General features: G+C 45.2%; 1 protein-coding gene across 30 annotated transcripts in view; it reads left to right on the forward strand.

Moving 5' to 3' along the window:
- The window catches only part of SIPA1L1 (signal induced proliferation associated 1 like 1), a 323,108-nt gene that overhangs the window by 284,309 nt on the left and 17,267 nt on the right, over positions 1–21,532 (forward strand). For 28 of the 30 annotated variants that reach the window (XM_071222029.1, XM_071222033.1, XM_071222028.1 and 25 more), the window contains 5 exons: positions 894–956; positions 1,394–1,512; positions 4,538–4,980; positions 17,875–18,114; positions 19,411–19,576. In XM_071222029.1, the coding sequence (XP_071078130.1) occupies positions 894–956; positions 1,394–1,512; positions 4,538–4,980; positions 17,875–18,114; positions 19,411–19,576 (1,031 nt within the window). The remainder of the gene's footprint in view (positions 1–893; positions 957–1,393; positions 1,513–4,537; positions 4,981–17,874; positions 18,115–19,410; positions 19,577–21,532) is intronic. The other 2 variants (XM_053928136.1, XM_053928159.2) reach the window with 1 other exon arrangement.

Genomic DNA, 21,532 nt, shown 5'->3' on the forward strand with positions numbered 1-21,532 from the left:
GGCTGGAAAGGGTGATCGTGTGGTTTGCCCTCGACCCGCATTCATCCCTTCACACAAGCCTCCCTTTGGTCTGTCTTCCCCCTGATTCCCTTAGTTTGGTGGCATCCCACTTTCCGTGGATAAAACTCAGAAATTAATATCACCTGTTCATCTTGTTAGTAAGATACACTTTTACCCTTTTTTTTTTTTTTTTTGCAAGACACCTATAGAGCCTGACAGAGAAGGCTTTTCACCAATCCATGGCCTTTCTCTATCCAGAATTTAAGGCTTGAAATAAAATGTTAAAATAAAACCAATCTGTATAAGTTTTTACATTCCAGAAGAATAACCCAGCCTTTTCTAATGGGCACATCAGAAGGAATCTCTGGGGCTTAGTTGGTGTAAGCCATGCTAGGGAGAAGATCGATAAAAATAATTATGTTCTCATTACACTATATCAAGTGTATAAAGGTCAGGCCTTTAAACACTCAGTTTGTAAGAACAAAATTCTCTAATGACTTTGAGGTCGCTCATTGAAAGTGTTGAGGAGATTCTCATTTGTTAGCCAGACTCCTGCCTTTGTCCACAAGCGTGTTACCAACCGGTGCCCCGGTGGAGACGAGGAGTTCAGCTTGCTTAATTAACTCCCTCATACCAGTGGATGTTCATTTTCTGCCTCTGCTTTTGGAAATGGTTGAAAGTCAGAGTAAAAGAGTACGTTGCCCAGTCCTTTGTGTGTTAGGGACGGTGCTGCAGAAGTCCAGAACCAATGCGGTTAGCGAGAGGCATGTTAAAGAAGCAAAGTCGTGTAGCTTTCACCTCTGGAGCCCCATCGTGAGCGCCAGCTTACACTCCAAAAGGAAGCAATTGTTTTGAGTAAACTAGTTGCTGTGTGTCTTTTCTGTTGTGCTTAGCTTACAGTTATAGAGGACCTCAGGATTTCAATTCTTTTTTCCTCGAGCAGCATGAATATACAGGTAAAATATTTCCAAAGTGTCCTGGTAAGTAACACGTGATTGCATCCATGCCTGTCTAGGTAACGTAGACCGAGCTAGGTTAGCTACACTTTGCAATGAATGAACGTCATAAATTCAGTCCATGTATTTTAGACTTTCCCCCCAAACCAGAAGTTGATTCCTAACTCTGCCGCATCATTCATGGCCTTTGGTTTGGTGGTACTTGGCTGTGCTAATGTGCGTGACATGACACATGGCCACCAGCTGCAAGCTTCACCCATCAGCCACTTAGTTTCTGACGTGCTGTCTATTGTGTAAACTCTCAGTAAGCTTATTGCTGAAATTCAGAGTTCGCTGGTCAGTCAACTAAGAGATGCAGTGGCAAGCTGTCTTCGTTTGTCAACATGTGCTCGGGTGAGCTTGGTGCCCGCACCATAATGCCCTGTGCTGTATTCCAGAGCCAACGTGCCACCTCCCCGCGGTATCAAAGGTGCTGCCGGCCTTCCGCGAGAGCCCCAGTGGGAGACTGATGCGGCAGGATCCCGTGGTCCATTTGTCTCCGAACAAGCAAGGGCATGTAAGTTCACTGTAAGACATAGAAGTGACAGACCCCTCGCAGTGTGGGAACGGCACAGGTCTGTCCTGCTCTTCTCCCACGCGGTCAGGGAGGACATCGTCCTGGCAGGAGGAGGGTGTGTGCTGTCGCGGCGCTGGGGTTTCTGCTGCCAGCGGTCACAGGTTCACTCCGAGATCAACTGAAATTCCTCTTTGGTGGCACCTGCCACCCCCGCCTTCTGGATGAAGGCCACGTGATCCCATCACAAACAGTCCTAAAGCGTCAGGGATAGAAATGTGTTAGGAACAGATTTTAGTTGCTCACACAATTGCAAGCGTGAAATACGGTTGGAGCATCACTCCAGTGGACCGACAGCGTCCCGTTAACCCCCTGCTGCTTCTCTTAGCTGCACACATTTTGTCCTTGTACCGTAGTTACCACTCCGTATCAGCTGAGAGTCGGGAATAGGAGATTACAATTTCCTCCCCTTTAAAGGCAGTTGATTTCTGTGGTCTGTCTGTTCACTGGAATATGTTTATATTCATGTCATTCCATAGGATGAGGAAACATGGTATTTCATATCTGCTTATAAGATGCTCAGAGAACTTTTAATGAGAGGGCTCTTGTAAGCTTTGCTCTAGTGAAATGAGTATGGAAGCTAAACAAGAGAGAGCACAAGAGAGTGACAGAGAGACAGAGCACGCACGTGTGTGCAAGGGCCCTGCACAGGCTGGGCGGAGAGAGATTTGTTGATGAAACGTGATGTGTTCACAGTGCTGCTGGCAATTGATACATTGCCCCAGTCAGTCTGTCCATTTCCTCACCTTCATTAATAATCTTTATATTGATTACATGGTAAAATAATATTTGGGATAGGTTGGGTTAGAGAAAATATCTTCTTAAAATTAATTTCACCTATTTCTTTTTACTTTTTAAAATTTGGCCACTAAAAAATTTAAAATTACAAATGTGGTTCAGCTTATATTTCTGCAGGAAGGGAACGTGCTTAAATTCTCTCACAAATCTCAGCACAGACCTGCCACCCGCGAGGTGAGGTGCTCCATGGCCACACGTGGCTGGGGGCCGCCCTTGCCACAGTGCGGACACGGGACCGAGGCAGCTCTTCCCGACTAAACCAAATGAAGGCCTGTGATGCAGAAGTTGTTGAGAAAAACTGGAGTTGCCCCGGCAGGGCAACTAGGATTGACTCTTGTTTAAGGAGAAGAGATCTTTATCCTTTCGCTTTGGGGTAGAGCTCAGGTATCCTCCTCCTTCCTCCACCCGCAGCCCCCCGCCCCTCCACACACACACTCAGAATCCCTCCTCTCCTCTTTTCTCTTAATCCCCATTCTGTATTGGGACTTCCTGTTGCCATCTAATTTAAAATATTAATTTATTCAGATATTTTCAGAAATCTTATTTCTTTGGTAAACTATAAAATGTTTTTTCTAAGTAACCAAGCCACCATATAGAAAGGGTTCTGTACTCATTTTACTAATTGAGATACAAATCACATACCAGAATATTCACTCATTTAAAGTGTACGGTTTCATGGTTTTTTATATCACGGAGTCGTGCAACCAGCACCAAGATCTAACTCTAGAAATTTGTATCACCCCCCAAAAAACCCTGCATCCTTAGTCAGTCCCCTGACTCTTCCCGTCCCCTCCAAGGTCTCGACAACCACTGATCTATTTTCTGTCCCTGTCGAACGAAGTGCCTGTTCTGGACATTTGACGTGAATGGAGTAGAACACGTGGCCTTTAATGTCTGGCTTCTTTCACGTAGTTTCACAGAATGTTTTCAGGGTTCACATATGTTGTGACGTGTGTCAGCTCTTCGTTTCTTTGTGTGACTGAACAGTCCTCCGTTGTCTGGAAATACCACATTTCCTTTTCTGTGTATCAGTGAATGGACATGCGTGCGGTTCCCACTTTTTGGCTGATAAGAATAATGCTGCTGTGAACGTTCAGGTGGATGTTTTGGTGTGAACGTATGTTTTCATTTCTCCTGAATGGACACTAAGAGTAGAACTGCAGCTTCTCCCATGGCAGCCGCCCCATCTTTCATTCTGGGGCGAAGCCAGCCGTCAGTACTGTCAGCCCGCCGAGGGCAGAGCCCTCTCAGCACGTGGAGAGTTAGCTGGTTGGGGTTCTGTTCTGCATTTCCTTAGTGACTAAAGACGTTGAGTATCTTTCCACGTGCTTGCCAGCCATTTGTATAACTTCTTTGGAGAAAAGTCCACGTAAATCCTTTGGTTTTTAATTAGGTTATTGAAACAAAAGTTTTTAGTTTTGAAGAAGTCCAATTTCTCTTTTTCTTTCTTTTGTGTGTGCTTTTGGTGCCGTGTCTAAGAAACCATTGCAGAAGCCAAAGTCATGAAGAGTTATACTTACGTTTTCTTCTAAGAGTTTACAGTTTTCACTCTTACATTTAGGTCTTTGACCTTTTTGAGTTTATTTTTCTATGTGATAAGGATCCACCTTCATTCTTTGTGGATTTCCAGTTGCCCCAGCATGCTTGTTGAAAAGACTGTCTCCCCCCACCCCGAACTGACTTGGCACCTCTGTATAAGTTACACCACTAAGTCCTCCTCAGAAAGCTGTCTCCTGGTTAGACGCTAATGGGAAAGGAGCTCTCTTTAGAAGTAAGTCTTATATCTCCCTTCCATGTACTCTGGACACAGTAGGTCTTTTCTAATTAAAAGCCTTTTGGAAGTGTCATTTTTTTCTGTTTAAAGTATTAAAAACTAATGACACTTTAGATTTATTTTCAGATTAAAATTATCTCAGTACTATTTCATACTTTGGCATAAGTCAAATTGTGAAAAATGGGTTCTTAAAAAACACTTTCAGTGCTCTCTGCCATCGAAACTTCTGCAGGGGTTTGTCCAGGCACCCCCAGTCTTACTTCAGTTTGTCGTCATTAGAATCTTTTCCCTTGAGAACCTCATAACTAGAGTTGTGCCACAGGGTCATTCTTGTGTTTTTTCCCTGGTGCCCAAGAAGCAAAACCTGCACCTGAATGAGCCTTGCTTCCCTTGCAGTCTGAGAGCCACTACTCGAGCCACTCCAGCAGCAACACGCTCTCCAGCAGTGCGTCCAGTGCCCACAGCGACGAGAAGTGGTATGACGGGGACCGCACCGAATCCGAGCTCAACAGCTACAACTATTTGCAAGGCACCTCTGCCGACAGCGGCATCGACACCACCTCCTATGGCCCCAGCCACAGCAGCACCGCCTCCCTGGGGGCTGCCACGTCGTCGCCTCGCTCGGGGCCAGGCAAGGAGAAGGTGGCACCCCTGTGGCACAGTTCCAGTGAAGTGATCTCCATGGTTGATCGGACTTTAGAGACGGAGAGCCATGGCATGGACCGGAAAACAGAATCCTCCCTGAGCTTGGACATCCACAGCAAGAGCCAGGCCGGCTCCGGCCCTCTGACAAGGGAGAACAGCACTTTCAGTATAAATGACGCTGCTTCCCACACAAGGTAACTGCCCTTCCCTGCTGCTTTGCCCATCCCCAGGCCATCGGAAGCCGAGTTTCCAGCCTCATCCCACTTCACTTTGCTCAGGAGTGTATAAAGAAAGGGGGGTTTTCATGCAGTGACAAGTTATTTTTTTTAATTTTTTAAAGATTTTATTTATTTATTTTCAGAGAGAGGAGAAGGAAGGGAGAGAAACATCAGTGTGTGGTTGCCTTTTGCACACCCCCAGCTGGGGACCTGGCCTGCAACCCGGGCATGTGCCCTGACTGGGAATCAAACTGGCGACCCTGTGGTTTGCATGCCAGCACTCAATCCACTGAGCCACACTAGCCAGGGCTTTTTTTTTTTTAAGATTTTATTTAAGTGACAGTTATTTTTATTTATTTAGTGCCTTTTATTTGCCACCAAAATACTTTCTTCCTCCAATCCTAATGCTTTATTTTAAAGTATGAGAAAAGTTTACAGATTTGCCTTTATAAAGTTGTCTTCGACTTTATAAAAATTTTCCTACTGTGCACCAGAATTAGAATAATTTTGTAATTTGGGCTTTCAGCTAGTGATAGAGAAAGCAGAATGGAACAGTCTTTTGAAGACATTAAAAGAAAATCTTGACCTTATTTCTCAAAGGGAGGGATCGTTTCTAAGACTAACATGGTGTTACTTAGGAAACCAAACACACCTTTGCTTTACACTGCTTGTCTTTCAGAGAACATCCTTCCCCCGTGTTTACCTGGTAATTTTTTTCATTAATTGGCTCCTGACAGTAATGCGTTGAAGGTGGGGGGAGACAACAGAAAAGTGTAGCTGAAGTTAGACATCCCGTCTGCCTTTCAAAATAGAAAAATACACATTCCCCTGTATTCTTGAACAGGGAAAGTAAGTACCGTTTTTCATTTCCTCTTCTGGATTTGAGCCTGAAACCCAAAGGATGATGAGATTCTTCCTTTTGGGGAGGAAACACTCCATCACTGTCTTTTGGGACCCGCTGACCTTTGTGGCCGTTTCTCCTTTTACCTCCTACTGTCGTCGTCCGTCACTGATCAGCTTGCGCGACAGCACCTAGCGTGCTGTCTGGTGGGCCTCTTTTATTACCACGTCCCATGGGAAGGTAGCAGAGAAGCTGAATTTAGTTTTACTTTTTAAATGGGAGTCCAGGCAAAAAAAAAAAATCTGTCAGTAAACTTCAGATAACCTTCCTGAGAGAGATCATCTTCCACTTAATTTGGCTTTAACTTGATCAGTTAAATGTCAGTTGTCTCCTTGCCTCTTACTGTTACTGGTAAGATTCCTGAGAGTTTCCCACCTTTTACAATTTCCGGTTGGCCCAGCAGTTTGCATGTTTCTGTCTGTTTCCCACTCCCACATTCCAGTAATAAAAAGTTTCTGTGGTAGGTCTGGGGACTGCATGGCCCCCAAACAATTAGCAAAGTATTGTCAGTCCTGAGTACCAGGCATCCAGTTACCTTTCCACAGTTCAGGAAATAGTGTTGGTGATTCAAGTGGGTTAGGGAAGTGTTTGGAAAAGTAGAACAGAAAGCTGGGCATCAAATACACAATAACGTGATAGAGAAGAATCACGTGACACAGAATTAGGATACTCGCTGTTCTGGGCACACCCCATTTTTGAGATCAGCATAGTTTCTCTATTTAGGCTCACTCTTGTTTCTTTGGGTTCCAGTTCTTTGTTTTGAAAGGAAGGTGTCTTTTTTAACTATAATATTTAATCTGGGGATATATCTCTGGTCTCATTTGATGGTAGTAGGAGAAAATCAGTTACAGAGGTCTCGTCTAGTGTGGCATCAGCATGGAGTAAGTTTGGGAAGGCTAGGCCTCGGAGGCCAAAGCACAGAACATCGGCCATCGGCTGCACCACCTAACAAGTCGGACAAATCCCAGGGGATCTACAAAGTCCCCACTGGAAAGCAGGCACCTGGGATTGCGTTATCAGAATGTGCTGACTGGGGCTGCCTGAAGACCTCAGGCTAATCCAAATTTTCTGCTTCAAACTGACCATGCAAAAATTATTTAAATCATCACGTAGAAATAACTCTTCCATTGAAAGTCAGACTTACTGGAGAGGAGAAGAATGAGGCCTTTCAGGGAGGGTGGCAGGGCCTCCCCCCCGCTGACGGGCCGAGTCACGTCCGTGGCTGGGCCCTGGTGAACGGGGATGCTGTGTGACTTCGGTCTGTTGCTCTTGGCGGAGTGAGCTGGATAATCAGAGTGTTAGCAGCCTTCCTTTCCTGGAGGAGAGGGGACTTGCCCCCAAATGCACATTGCTAGAGAAGCTAAAATCACTGAAAATTAGAGTGTTTGTGTCCTCAGAAGACAGGAACAGCAATTAATGTAGAGATCTCTTGACAGTGCATAAAAGAGCTTGTACCTGGGACTTGGTGACAAAATCTAAATTACAGTGATTAAGTTCCACTGTGTATTTCTGCCTGGGCTGTGTTCCTACCCCCTCTGTCCTCTGGTGTCCCTATTGATGATTATGCAGGGTTTTGTTGGGGTTGTGTGTGTGTGTGTGTGTGTGTGTGTGGCACCCCATGAGAACTGCATTAATGTAGGTTGGTAATTACATAGGGTAGTTATATTTGGATGTCATTAAAAGAAGCCATACACACTAACTTTCTACAATTAAAAAGCCCATTAATTGCTCTAAAGTGTTAAGCCCTAGAAAAAATTATGTATTTTCTATAAGGCTTATAAAGTTAGGAAGAGATTTTAATTTTTTTAATTTTTGTAGTGGCTGTCTTACTGTCTAGTCTTAAAGACAAATTGCACAATAAAATGATTTGTGGAAAGCACAGGAGAGGTGAAAAGAGTTCTAACTTTCACCAGCTGGGTTCATCATCTTCTTAGAGTTCTGGCCTTGGCCGTAGGCAGCACCACTTGGTGTGGTGACCGAAGACGCCCCTAGCCAGTGCAGTGCAGAGCTGCAGCCCTGGTAACCAGTGGCATTGCCGGCGTTAGAAACTGGTTAAAGAGCACGCCCTGTAAAGCTGAAACCCCTCCGCACACCTGACAGACCCATCTCTCGGGCCCCGACCTGACTCGAGTGTTGAGACTTCTGTGCCTGCCTCAGGAAGCCAGTTAGCGCCCACTTAGGTGATCACGGACACTCGTGCACCCTTACTGCCCTCCAGTTCCAGCGGGTTTCTCGCCCAGTGTGTTCGTCCTCGGCACCTTTGCCCAGCGTGTGCCACTGTGCATGACAGACAGGTGCTCGATTCGTTTTGCTGAACAAACAGGAATAACTTCTTCCTTAATGTTCCTACTTTTTGCGTGATGACTCAAGGTCCCTAACCTGCAAACCATGTCAAAAAGAGCATAAATCCTCAACTCCTGACTCCAAGAAAACCAGTTACATGTACATTTCAGTTACATGTATAGAAGGATCAATATTTGCAGAGAGCTGTACTATTTTACATATAGATGTATATATGAGAATATATGCATAAAGTCCTTGCATAGAATGAATTTTAATGTCATTTCTATGCAAGATTTTTTTTAATCTGCAAAATACAGGGACCGGCACAAATAATACCCCCTTTTTATTACAAAATCTTTTATTACAAAATCATAAGCATGTAATTCTGTAACATAACAATATCACACTCAAGCGCAGCATGGGAGATTTTAGGTGAAATGTTCAAATTGCCGTCCATCTCGGGCGAGACATGCACGTGCCCTACCATCCACACTCAAGCCCGCCTTACTTCTGCCGGACCCTGTGTAATAAGGAGGAACTTTATAGCAACTTAGATGCAAATATCAGTAAATCTGGGTATGAGTTGGTCAGTGTCTGAGCCTCACTGGAGGGGCCGGGGAAAGGCCAGGAGAAATGCCTGCCCATGGTAGTCAGTACAGGTCAGTTTCAGGAATGTGCTTTTTCTGGTTGACCTAGTAAGCTAACTATTCACGCCCAAAAAACAAAACAAAAAACTGTATGCTTCAGAGGAGAGGTAAAGAAGGGCGTCCTGATCGTTAGTTTACCCGAGCATGAAGGCGCGCCGTGGGCTGCTGTGTGTGTGAGTGTTACAGCCGGGTGGTTACGTTTTACTCTGTCCTCTTTGGCGTCCCTGTGCGTGCTTCCTTCTTTGTTTAGACATTATTTTGTTGTCTTTATCTTTAACGTTTCTCTTCTAAATCTCATCTTCCTGGAATTTTTTTTTTAATTGCTGACAATTACTTGCCTCTCATCTGTACATACTTTTTAAAGATTTTATTTATTTTTTTAGAAAGAGGGGAAAGAAGGAAGAAAGGGAGAGAAACATGTGCAAGGAAAACATGGATGGGTTGCCTGTCACCTGCCCCCAACTGGGGACCTGGCCTGCAAACTAGGCGTGTGCCCTGACTGGGAATTGAACCAGTGACCACCTTTCAGTCTGCAAGCGGTGTGGCACTCAGTCCACTGAGCCGCACCAGCCAGGGCTATATTTTTTCCTTAAAGTAAGAATATGATTTTTCTAAGTTTTATGGACTAATTCAGATTTGGAAAGTGCAGCCTATAAACCACAGGTGGTAAACACAAGGCCCACAGGCCAAATCCAGCCCTCCACCTTGTTTTATCCAGCCCAGCACCTTGTCTCTACCCGGTGGCAGTGCCGAGCACCTTGCCCCTAGTTAAGGAGTAGTTACATTTACACAGTCCTAAAGTTACATTCGGCCCTTTGAAGGCAACTGTGAGACTGATGTGGCCCCCGGGGAAAAGGAGTTTGACACCCCTGCTATAAACAGGTGAGCCCAGGACTTCTCTCCAGCCTGGGGTGACTCTGCTTGCCTTATGTTGGCGGGTCGTTTTCATTGATAATTTTTGCTTTGTGTTCCGCACACAGTTAGCATTGAGGATTCCATTTCAGTTTGCTTTGCACAGCAGAACTACAGTGATCTGTCCTACGCTTTCTTGCCTCCATTTCTTCTAGCTTCTGGGAGTGGGTGATTATTTTATCCAGAACTAACCTCAAAGACTAAGAAACAGAACCACTGTGGTTGAAATTTCAAGTGAACATTGAGAAAATGAGACCTCTGGCAAGCCGCAAATGTCAGATTGCTTGATGTGGAACTCACCAACAAAGTGTATCATTACTTTGTTCTGTGAAGCAACTAATCCACTTATTCAGTCAATATGGAAAGCCCCAATTCTCCAAATGCCATTAAATTATAAGACCAACATGATTCTGAAAAGACAGAGTGTCCATTTCTTGTCATATTTAAACCATCCTACCATGATGAGAATTTATCCAATTGCTTAAAAAGAGGTGGGGGATGATCTCAAGAAGAGAGATTCCACAACCTTTCTTAGTAATTTCAATACTTAAGTCCTCTTCCTCTTCCACATTTTGTCCCATAACTGCTTATTTGAAATTCCTCTAACTGCAGTTTAAATATGCAGTTAAGAAAGAATAAATGTTTGGGTGGGGGGGTGGGGGGGACGTGGTGCTGAGTCTAAACGAAGATTTTTGAAGTTTAAGATTATAAAATTTGTAGGCACCAACAAGAATCCACTTGGAAGCAATTTTTAAAAGAGAAGGAAACTTTGTAACGGCCTCCACTTCCAGGCTCGTCGGGAGAGGAGTGAGTACAGGGAAAGCAGATCTGGGCCCTAGGAGCCAGGTCCGAGCCTCAGGCCCATTGACTAGCGAGGTGGCCTTCGAGCGGTCATGCCATCGCACCGGGCTGCTCCCTGGCCTGTAGTCCAGTAATGCCTGGTCCGCTTACTACATGGTTGTTTTTATGTGTTTGTTGAGAGCAAAAATAGTTATCCAGTGTACTGCAAACTGTAAATGTCCTTTTAAGACAGAAGATTTTCTGTCGTTTCTTTTTTTATGTTCTCCATCAGCCTCCTTCATGTGGTTACCTAGCTACTTTTTCTCTGAGAAACATGTATCTCTTTCAAGTCCTCTTTCATAGTTTTGCTTCTCACTTTTCCTTCTGTATTCTGTCTGTCCTTTTGAGGTGCCAAACCTGGACATGACACTCTTCTCAGCTATGCCTAATAAAGTGATAATATTTACAGTATTCTCGTTAGCTTCCTATGAAGTAGCTCAGCACTGCAGACATATTCGGCTTGCTGCCCACAGTTGCCCCTGAGGTCTCTCCTGCTGCATGTGCACAGCCTCATTTCCCTTTGCTTTATGCACCAGTCTGCTCTGGTACTTATTATTTCCCTGTCACAGGCAGAGTTTTCTTTACTGCAGCCACTTGACCGTCCCTTTTGTCAGCTTAATCATTCCAACTTCACTCATTTCTCTTCCCCCTGATCGTTTAGAATCAGTGTCTTCTGAAGACCTCCCAAACGGTCGAGCCCAGTACTGGATAGAACTGGCTGGTGCAGAACCCAGTGGGAGGACACAGACTTCCTCGGTCATTATCCTGTACAATAACTGTCATCCAGAGGCATACTGGCTATTTGCATAAGTAATCCCAGGAAACCCTCCCAGTCCCCTCCCTTGATGTTAGGCCACCAGCCAGCCTTGCTGCAGCCATTTGACAAGTGACTAATTGCCACTCCACCCCTCCTGAAAATATCACTCTTAGCAGGCCCAGCCTGTCTAAAATCCATCCTTCCATGTCATCCCCGAGCAGTAAATGACTCCAGGTGTTTACTTCAATGGCTTTCCGTGGCACAGAAGAGTGGCCGGCGGATGTTTCCGACGGGAGGAGGTAGTCTCCGTGACGATGCAGAGCAGTTTCCGAGCCCTCAGAGCTTCCTTGGGGCTCGGATTTATATCATCCAGGCTGCCCCATCCTGTGCGGTTCATCCCTTTGCATGGCCCACAAGCAGATGCGTGCCTCCTTTGTAAAGTGGCAGTGCCATCACTGGTACCCTTTCTGCAGACTGGTCTCTAATCCTTTCCTGCAAAGTTTCCACAGCTGGGAATTTCAAATAGCCAGGCTGCAGTGCCTTTGGCTCATGGTTTCATCAGGTCAAGGTGAGCAGTGTGGACACATTCAGACCATCCCAGATTCTCAGTCACCTCGGTGCCTCTCTTCTCTCTCTGCATGAGGTACCACACGTATGTGTGTGCACCCTCTCTTCCTTGTCAAAGTTCATGCTGTGGGACGACCCAGTGAATTGAAGGTCGGTCCATTTTTAGGAAAGGAAAAATGCCCTATTGTTTATGTCAAGTGGTGGAGCTAGTGGTCTCTCCGTGTGGAATCCAGAAACACCCTGACTGAATTCTCAGTGGTTCCTCCAGTTTGGCCGTGCTCAGCGTTAAACTCACTTGGACACAGTGCGAAAAGAGCAGCCATTGCTGTTGTCGCTGGTCACGGGCCTGTTGTCGGCTCATTCCCTTCTTCTGCAATCCCTGTGAAGGCCTAGCGTGCCATCGGTGATCTTCATTTACATTGTGGAGGGGGGAGAGAGAAACATCGATGTGTGGTTGCTTCTCATTTGCACCCACTGGGGGACCTGGCCCGCAACCCAGGCATGTGCCCTGACTGGGAATCAAACCGGCGACCCTTTGGTTTGCAGGCTGGCACCTAATCCACTGAGCCACACCAGCCAGGGCTGATGTCACCTTCTTGATCTTGACACTATGAAGTAGGATTTTGATGAAGTCACAACAATATGAATAATCAGTAAATTTGAGCAGTGTGCGCACTTGGCGGAGAGTTTGACAAAATACACAGCCCAGCACCACCCAGGTCAATTAAATTAAAATCTCTGGGGTTAGGGCCCAAGAATGTGTGTTTTTAAAAACTCCCAGGTGACCGTCATGTGCCTATTGGATTAGGAGCCAAGTATACACTAAGGTGCACGCCTTCCTGTGTTAGTCACACACGTTAATGCGTTGTTTTTACCTCTGTTCCCAAATCTGATCAATCGTTAAGCAGGGCTGTCTAGATTATCACTGTTACTGACCAAAAGCATGCTGGCATTTCACATCTGGGAGCTGGCGTCAGCCCTCACGTTCACAGGTAAAAGCAGTTATCAGGCCTCTGGTCTTACCTAAGCAATTACCCTTTTAAGAATGTACTTGTGAACCAAAGTATAACTCTAGATTTAATTTCTTTCAATAAAAGTACAGCAACATCTAGATTTAAACACAGTATGAGTAAAATACAGTATCTTCATGCATAGTTCTTCCTTACATTTAAATGGTTGAGTAATTATTTATTTGACAGCTTCTTTCATCAAATATTGTCTACCTGCAATGGCCAGGGACTACTCCAGGAATGGAGAATGCAGTAGTGAACATACCGGACAAAGATGTTAGCCCTCAGAGAGCTTACATTTAAACAAGGAGACAGACTATGAAGAAGATAAACACGTTACATGCATGGTGTGCCACGGAAGTGCTAAAGAGAAGCTCTTTGTTCAACAGTTACTTGACTTGGAACGTACTAAATTCGGCCTTGTTAGATACACCATGTGCTGCGGTCAATTTCTGTCTTCAAAGGGTTTATAACCTAGTACGAAAACTTAAATTCCCCTCAGAGAAATAATGCTTATAATTAAATTCAGACAGGAAGGAAAGCACTCCAAAAACTGTATATACTATATATATTGTGCTTTCTTTTGGCGTTTCTAAGCCTCTTCTATAACTTTCCCTATTATGCAGTATGCACATTTGGCCAAAACCAGCATAACTGTTTTGTAAAACATGGAGGAATGACTTGTAAATTAACAGGCGATGCAATCTACTTTCTATTCTCATGGCTAATTATTTCTGTTCTGACCAAGCATTTAGGCTTTGAGAGCCTTGGGGTTTTGAATGCTGATGTTATATCGAGATACTTGTTGCTGAGAAAGACAAAAATGGGCAATTCAGATGTACCTTGGGTACAGTGGTTTTCAGAATGAGTCGGGGACTGCAGCATTAGCTGAACATACCTTAAAAGTGCAGATTCTCATGTCCCTCCACCCCTCCCAGCTCACTGAATCAGAATCTCGGGTGGGGCCTGCCATTTCTATTTAACATTTATTTAGAATGTGCGAACCAGCTCTAGGAACTCTTAACACACTTGCACTCACTTACGGATACTAATCAAGGCAGGGGAAGCAAGCCCACGATTATCGGAGCTGAGAGACATGTATGTTGGACCCTGATTCGTTACATTTCACTTTATTGGCATCTGCTTCCGACACTGTCTGCGGTTGAGGTGAGACATCACCACATCTGTGTTATAAATGTCTTTGGGGTAGGTACAGTCAGTTGGAAAAACCTGCAAACCAGATTGGATCTTGTTGCTAAGTAACTAACAAATAGCCACAAGCCTGTCGTATTATTTTAAAGTGTCCCGAAGGGTGCACTCTCACCATTTCAGACGCTTCTCCCTGTGTTAATTCATGTGCCTATTGATCTGGGTCTCTGGTGCCGCTCTCTATGAGCTGGTCTGCCTCTATCTTCGTATTTGTCCTCACTGTCTTTTTTACTCTTGGTTCACCTTTTCCCATTTAGTCTCTTTCCATAAGAGTAACCTACTGTTATTTTGCTCCCATCGATCCAATGTACTGCACTCATGCAAGAGTTTTTGCATTCTCTTTTCTTAATTTTAAAAGCAAACAAACGGGATAATTTGTTACCAAGAGGTAAAAACTAAATGAGATCACGTTACTTTTCAATTTACGTGAGAAGCGAGGGGTGTTCTCCTTCCCCTTGAGTTCCTTTTGTTTTATTTTTGTGGGTGTCTTCACTGACGCACAGCACGTGGACATGGACTTTCACAGTGCGCACACACATACGTACCCCCGCCACCCTTCCCCAGGCAAGAACTGGGACTTCATCAGCATCCAGGCAGCCTTCCCCCCACACGCCTTCCCCAGTCACACCCATCTCCTCCCACGGTGAATGCAGCCCTGAAGCCTAAACTCCTAGACCCACGTCGCCTATTTGGTGGCTTTATATACATGGAATCATTCCATGTGTTTTATTCTGTGTCTGGTGTCTTTACCGACATGATGTTGCTGAGATGCACCCATGTGCTGCAGGTCGCATTGGCTTATTCCCATTGCTGGAGTAGTTACATTTGGGGAACACTCCACAACTCATCCGTTCTGTCGATGCACATTTCCAGTGTTTCCAGTATAAGGATATTACAAATTCTTGTGCCTGTCCTTTGGTACACAACGTATATGAATTTCTTCTGCATGTCGACCTAGGAGTGGGTTGCTAAGTCACAGGATAAACCCACACACACACACGACTTTAGCAGAGACTGTGAACCAGTTTGCTGAAGTGGTTGTAACAGGTAACAGGTAAGAACTCAGGCGTAAGAGTTCTAATGGGTTCACATCCTCTCTGTCACTTACATTGTAAGTGTATAATTTTAGTCTTGCTGGAGGGTGTGTCATCGTCCCTCCCTGTGGCCCTAATGTGCACTTTTTGATAACTGGTGATACTGAGCACCAGCGTGTACTGGTGTTTTAGACGTCCTCTTTGGTGAAACGCCTTCTCAGACCTCTGCCCGTTTTTCTGCTGGGCTGCCTTAGGAGTTGTGTGCTCTGGATAGAGCCCATCGTCGGAGATGCACTTCACATCTGTTTTCCTGCTCTGTGTCTTCGGGCGGACGGAGGTTCCTTTAATGGGGTTCAGCCATTTCCTTTATGACCTTATTAAAGAACCTCTGCTTTCATGAAAATGTTCTTCCACCTTATAGTCTGGAATCTTTAGATTTACATTTAAATACACAACCCGACTGCAGATGATTTTTAGGTGAGGTATGAAGTGGGGATTTAAGAGTCATTTTCACCTATGTATTACCTACCTCAGGACCATTAGGGTTTGGGGTTGGTTTTTTGTTTTGTTTTGTTTTGTTGCTTGGTTTGCTTTCCTTTCCTTTCCTTTAAACTTCAGAATAGTTTTTGAAGTGCAAAAAAGTTGCATGAGTGGGGCAGAGAGTGCCCGCACGCCCCGCACCAGTTTCCCTTGTGGTCATCCTCTCACGTCACTCCAGTGCATTCGTGGCGGCTCAGGCATCAGTACTGACAGGTCATCACTTGCTGAGGTCCATACATTATTCGGATTGGCACCATTCATTTCCCACAAACAGAAGTGCTGTTAAAGGATGCTTGGAGAGCATCTCTTAACTAAGTCTTCAGTCACAAAGTCCGTCATCACAGGAGGAGGCAGCTGTTTTTGGTCTCAGCCTAAGCTGGGAGGACTCAGCAGGGCTCCGCGGTGTGAACTCAGGTCCTGTGAGGTCACTGGGGAGGAACTGTGGAAATCCTGCTGGTAAAGGCCCTCCGGGTATTCTGCCCTTCTGAGTTTTAAAAGTGTAACGAGCACAGTAGCCTTATCCTTAAGTCCTATAGTCTGGAGTTTTATTATCTTTAACTAATGTTTAAAATACGTTTACTTTTAGTCACAGGCTCTACATTGTTTATCTTACAACTGGAGTTTGTACCTTTTGACCACATTCCCCCATTTCAACCCCCCGCCCCCACCTCTGGCAACTGCCAGTCTGTTCTCTGTTTCTGTGAAGTTTTTTGTATTTTTTGTTTAGATTACATATATAAGTGAGATCATACAGTATTTGTCTTTGTCCGACTTATTTAACATAATGCCCTCAAGGTCTATTTATGTTGTTACAAACGGCAGGATTTTCTTCTTTTACAGCAGAATTCTATTCCAATGTGTGTATAATATGCCACATTTTCTGTATCCACTCATTCATTGGTGGACACGTAGGTTGCTTTCATGTCTTGGCTATTATAAATAATGCTGTGGTGAACATAGGGACACAGATGTCTTGAGGTAGTGTTTTTGTTTTCTTTGGATAAATACCCAGAAGTGGAATTGCTAGATCATATGGTAGTTCTATTTTTTATCTTTTGAGGAACCTCCATACTGTTTTCCATTGTGGCTGCGCCAGTCTGCAATCCCACCAGCAGTGCGTAGGGGCTCCCGTTTCTCCACATCCTCTCCAGCACTTGCTGTTTCTTGTATTTTTGATAGTAACCATTCCAGCAGGTGTGAGGTGATACTTTATCATGGTTTTGACTTGCATGTCCCTGGTGATTACTGACGTTGGCCATCCCCACATCCTTGGGGAAACAGTCTTTTCAGGTCCTCTGCCCATTTTTAATTGATTTGTTTTTCTCTTCTGTTGAGTTGTATGAGTTCTACATATATTTTGGGGGGATATATATAGACCCCTTATCAGATATATATTTTCTCTCATTTGTAGGTTGCCTTTTTATTTTGTTGGGGGGGGTTGTTTGGGTTTGGGGGGGGGGTTGGCTGTAAGCAGCTTTTTAAATCAGTGTACTCCCACTTGCTTGTTTTGTTTTTGTTGCCTTAACTTTTGGTGTCAAACCCAAAACATCATTGTGAAGTCAGGGAACTTACCCCTATGTTTTCTTTGAGGAGTTTTACGGTTTCAGATCTTATACTTAGGTCTTTAGTCCATGTGGAGTTGATTTTTGTGTTTAGTAGAAGGTAGTTCATTTTAATCAGCTCTTAGATGCCAGATGCTGTGGGTAGGGAGACCTCAAGGTTAAGGTGCCCCTTTGACCTTGGATGTGTTTGGAAAACTATGCCTGGTACAGTCTCCTCCCCTGTTTTTGGCTTGGGCCGGGGCAGTATCACCACGACCCCTAGTTCAGAGGAAGGCAAGACAGCCACGGAGACGCTTGGTCCTTTCCTGCAGATGTCCCGTCACATGCCTCCCGTAGCCTTCACTATTCACAAACTTAAGTGGTGCCAGCATGTTTCAAAGTGTCCCTGACAGTCTTGACTGTTTGTACTTGTCTTTCCCTATGACAGCAGACGTTTAAATTACAGTGAGAAAGCAAGGAAGGCCAGCCAGTATTTTGTGAAATACTCATTGGTCTTTAACCCAGCGGTAAGCCCCATCCTGGATGACACTTTGGTGCCACTTCCATGGCTGACAGATCGACCCCAGATGCACACCTGGGTCATCTTGTCTTTGTCCTGCTTCCCACAGCACCATGAGCTCCCGTCACTCCGCCAGCCCGGTCGTCTTCACCAGTGCCAGGAGTTCCCCTAAAGAAGAGCTCCATCCTGCCACTTCCTCGCAGCTTGCGCCTTCCTTCTCCTCTTCCTCCTCCTCCTCATCTGGTCCTAGGACTTTCTACCCTCGCCAGGGCGCTACTAGCAAGTACCTGATTGGATGGAAAAAACCCGAAGGAACCATAAACTCCGTGGGATTTATGGACACAAGAAAGTGAGAATTCTTTTATGTCTCTTACTTGGTGATTTGTTTTTAACATGACAGAGAACAGAAAAGTTGACGACAGTTTTCCGTGACCAAGGTGGCCAGGCTGGGAGGCGGGGAAGAGCTCATTTGGTAGGGAGGTTATTATTTTCTTAAGTAAAGCTTGTCTCAAGTTATTTCTGCATCTCATTCCTTAAAAAAGATGTATTGCAATATATGCAGATTGGAGAATCTTAGCTCTCCCGTGAAACAGTAGAGTCGTCCCCCTTACCCATGGGAGACACATTGCATACCCCCAGTGGATGCCTGACCCGCAGGTAGTACCGAACCCTACACACACACACATACACACACACACACACACACACACACTGTTTTTTCCTATACATACATGCCTTGGATAGTTCAATTTATAAATCAGACACAGTAAGAAGTTAATAACTAATAATAAAATAGAACAATTGTCACAATGTACTGCAGTAAAAGTTATGTGGACGTGGTCTCTGTGATAACTGACTTGGTAACTGAGACTGAACTACGAGGTGGCTGATAGGTGGGTGGCGTGCACATCTGTGGATATGCTCGACAAAGGGTGATTCATGTCCCGGGCAGGAAGGTACAAGGTTCCATTCATGCTACTCAGAATGGCACACAGTTTAAAGCATGTGAATTGTTTATTTCTGGATTTTCCCGTCAATACTTTCGGAAGATGGTTGATGGTGAGTAAATGTAACCACGGAAAGCAAAACCCCAAGAGGGGACTGCTGGTATATCTGGAGAACAAGCTTCAGAATGACCAACCCTCCCGTGCGAAGAGCAGCCCCATCCCTTTGCGGATATTAATCCAGCCTTTCCATTGAAACTTAACTGGGCCAGGAGGCACCCAAGGGAGTATTAGACAGTAAGTGACTGCATAGATAAAGGGCTTTTTACAAAGCACAGCAAAAAAAAAAAGATTAAATGATTCATTCAGTTCTTTTGTTTTTGTCTGTACAGAGATTGCATTTGGGATTCATGACCTGTGGTCTTTTATTAATGAGTCTGCTGCTAATTTTGGCTTAGTAAAGCTAATTATTTCCTGTAAAAGGATGATTGTTTCATCAAACTTCATATTTTGTGTTTCAAATTGGTTTTGTTTCTTTAACAAGAATTTATCTGAGTAGCTTCTAATGTAATTGAACAGAAGTAATTCTCACTTTTCTCTTGTGTGGTGTTTCTCCACTGACTTACATCCTTCAGAGCCCATTGTCCCCTTCAGTCAGCCTTACGGACTTAGTTCCTGCTACCTCTTTCCTTTTATTCAAGGCGGCATCAGAGTGATGGCAGTGAAATAGCCCACACTAGGCTGCGCGCCTCGACCAGGGACCTCCGGGCGTCTCCTAAGCCAAGCTCCAAGTCCACCATTGAAGAGGATCTCAAGAAACTCATCGACCTTGAAAGCCCAACTCCCGAATCCCAGAAGAACTTTAAGGTACAAGACAGCTTGGGGTAAATGGCAGGTAGAGAGGGAGGCCAGATGGGACGGAGCTGCTCACTAGGTACACCTTCCAAGAAGTGTCGGTTCCCAGCTCCTCCCGCCATCCCCCATCCTCTTCCCAATTATTAGTTCACAGTGCTTTCCAAATGCTCTGTTCCTGCAGCCACATCCTTCTTGTCTGGGTTTAAATCAACCTGTCCCAGCCCCCGGGGCCCTTTCGTCTCCCGGTGCACCCTGCTCGCAGTGCACAAGCCGTACTTTTCCAGAACATTGTTGCTCTAGTGCATTGCTCCTCAGGCCTCTGCAGAGGCTTCTGTGGCCCCCTTGTCAGACAGAAGTTTTCCTCCAAGGGCTTGAGTGCCTTCTGTCCAAAGGGCTCCCCTTCTCCCGCAAATAGCCCCTGCCCCATGTGCCTACAGCACTCTGTGCTCTGGCCTTCTGTCCCCTGGCCCTGACCAGGCAGGCCTGCTGGCTGTACCTGTGTGCTCTCCAGTCCAGCACACTAAGTCTGCACACTTTCCTTCAGAACTTTCCAGACTCGCCCTACTTCAAGGAGCCTTCTCTCCGTTCCCTTCCAGAATTCCAGGCTACACCTGCCTTCTGTAGAACCCAGCCTCCCTGCCCATCAACTCCAGAGCACTTGCTCAGAGTTGATGTTTGTGTGTCAGTGACCGCACCTTTGCACGGCCGCGTGAAAGGGTTTGCTCTGCTCACCTCAGCTTAGAGGACCCCTGGGCCTCCTTAAGGCTCCCCGCTCTCGTCCTCCAAGGTGTGCGGTCTCGCACTCCCGGGCCTTGGAGCTGGTGTGTGCCGCACAGGGCCCAGAGGGTTTCCCTCTGAGTGTAAGGCACTGCTGTCTGCTGTGCCTCGGGAGCCCCAGGAGACGGGTGTCCACCCCGGAGGGTCATGGCAGCAAACTTTGACATGTTCAGTTCACTAGTGCTTAGTTAAAGGATTTGTAGTTTGTTTGAAGTGACTAGCAAGCTTAATTTACCAACTTGGAGAATTGATTGAAATGGAAGCCAGGCTATTAACTACTCGCCATCCTGCAGCTGTGATCAGAATGCCGGGAAATGTGCCCATCTGGAGGAGCTGTGTGGTCTTGTCCCGTCCCAGCTTTCTCGCCGCGATTCTAGCATGCATTTTCCTCCAAATGGGGCAGACATGTCTCCTAAACCTAAAAATCAACACTTCTAGAACAGAAATGTACTCCCAAGACCACTCTGGAGTTCTGCAAAAGAAATGATTTATTAACATAAACATTAAGATCATAAATCATTTTAAAGACTTGCCATTCTTGATTTCTGTATATTTCTGTTTTATAAGCCAGCACTTAACAGTTCTGACGCATCACCCAGAGTACAAATGGTTTCCTTAGCAACTGTGCAAAAGATAGTGCTTGAAATTTCTTTCTTTATCCATCAAAACCCAAAGAGGTGTATTAAAATGTTTAAGGACCAGTTAAAAAATAAAAATTATTTCACATTTTCCTTTGATTTAGAGGAAAACTAAAGTTGCCACGAAAGGCATCTTTCCTCCACTTCTTAGTTTAACAGGTCTGGAAACGGGCAAGCTTAACGCTTTCCTGCTTCTCGTTCACTCCTGCACTGGAAATAATTGAAAGCAAATGTCTGTTTTGCCATTATTTTAGGTCTTGGCTTTTATTTCCAAAATGAATTACTTGAAAACCTTCCTATTTGAAATGGGGGTGTGCACTCTTTATGCTGTGATGATACTACTGTCAGACCCTCTGCAAAGAAAATGCTTCTGCCCGTGAAACTATTACCGGAAGCAGGAGCTGGAAACATCCTGTATTTTCTCCAGTTTCATCCTTTTCGGTTTGGTTTCGGATGAGTTCGGCTAAGTGGCTCCGCGTATCTTCTGAGATTTATCGTGGCTCTGCTGTGTCAGTGAGGCCAGTGTGCCCATGGAAAGGCTTCCAGGTCACGC

The sequence above is a fragment of the Desmodus rotundus genome, chromosome 7 (assembly GCF_022682495.2).
Source record: "Desmodus rotundus isolate HL8 chromosome 7, HLdesRot8A.1, whole genome shotgun sequence".
NCBI classification, from domain to species: Eukaryota; Metazoa; Chordata; class Mammalia; order Chiroptera; family Phyllostomidae; genus Desmodus; species Desmodus rotundus.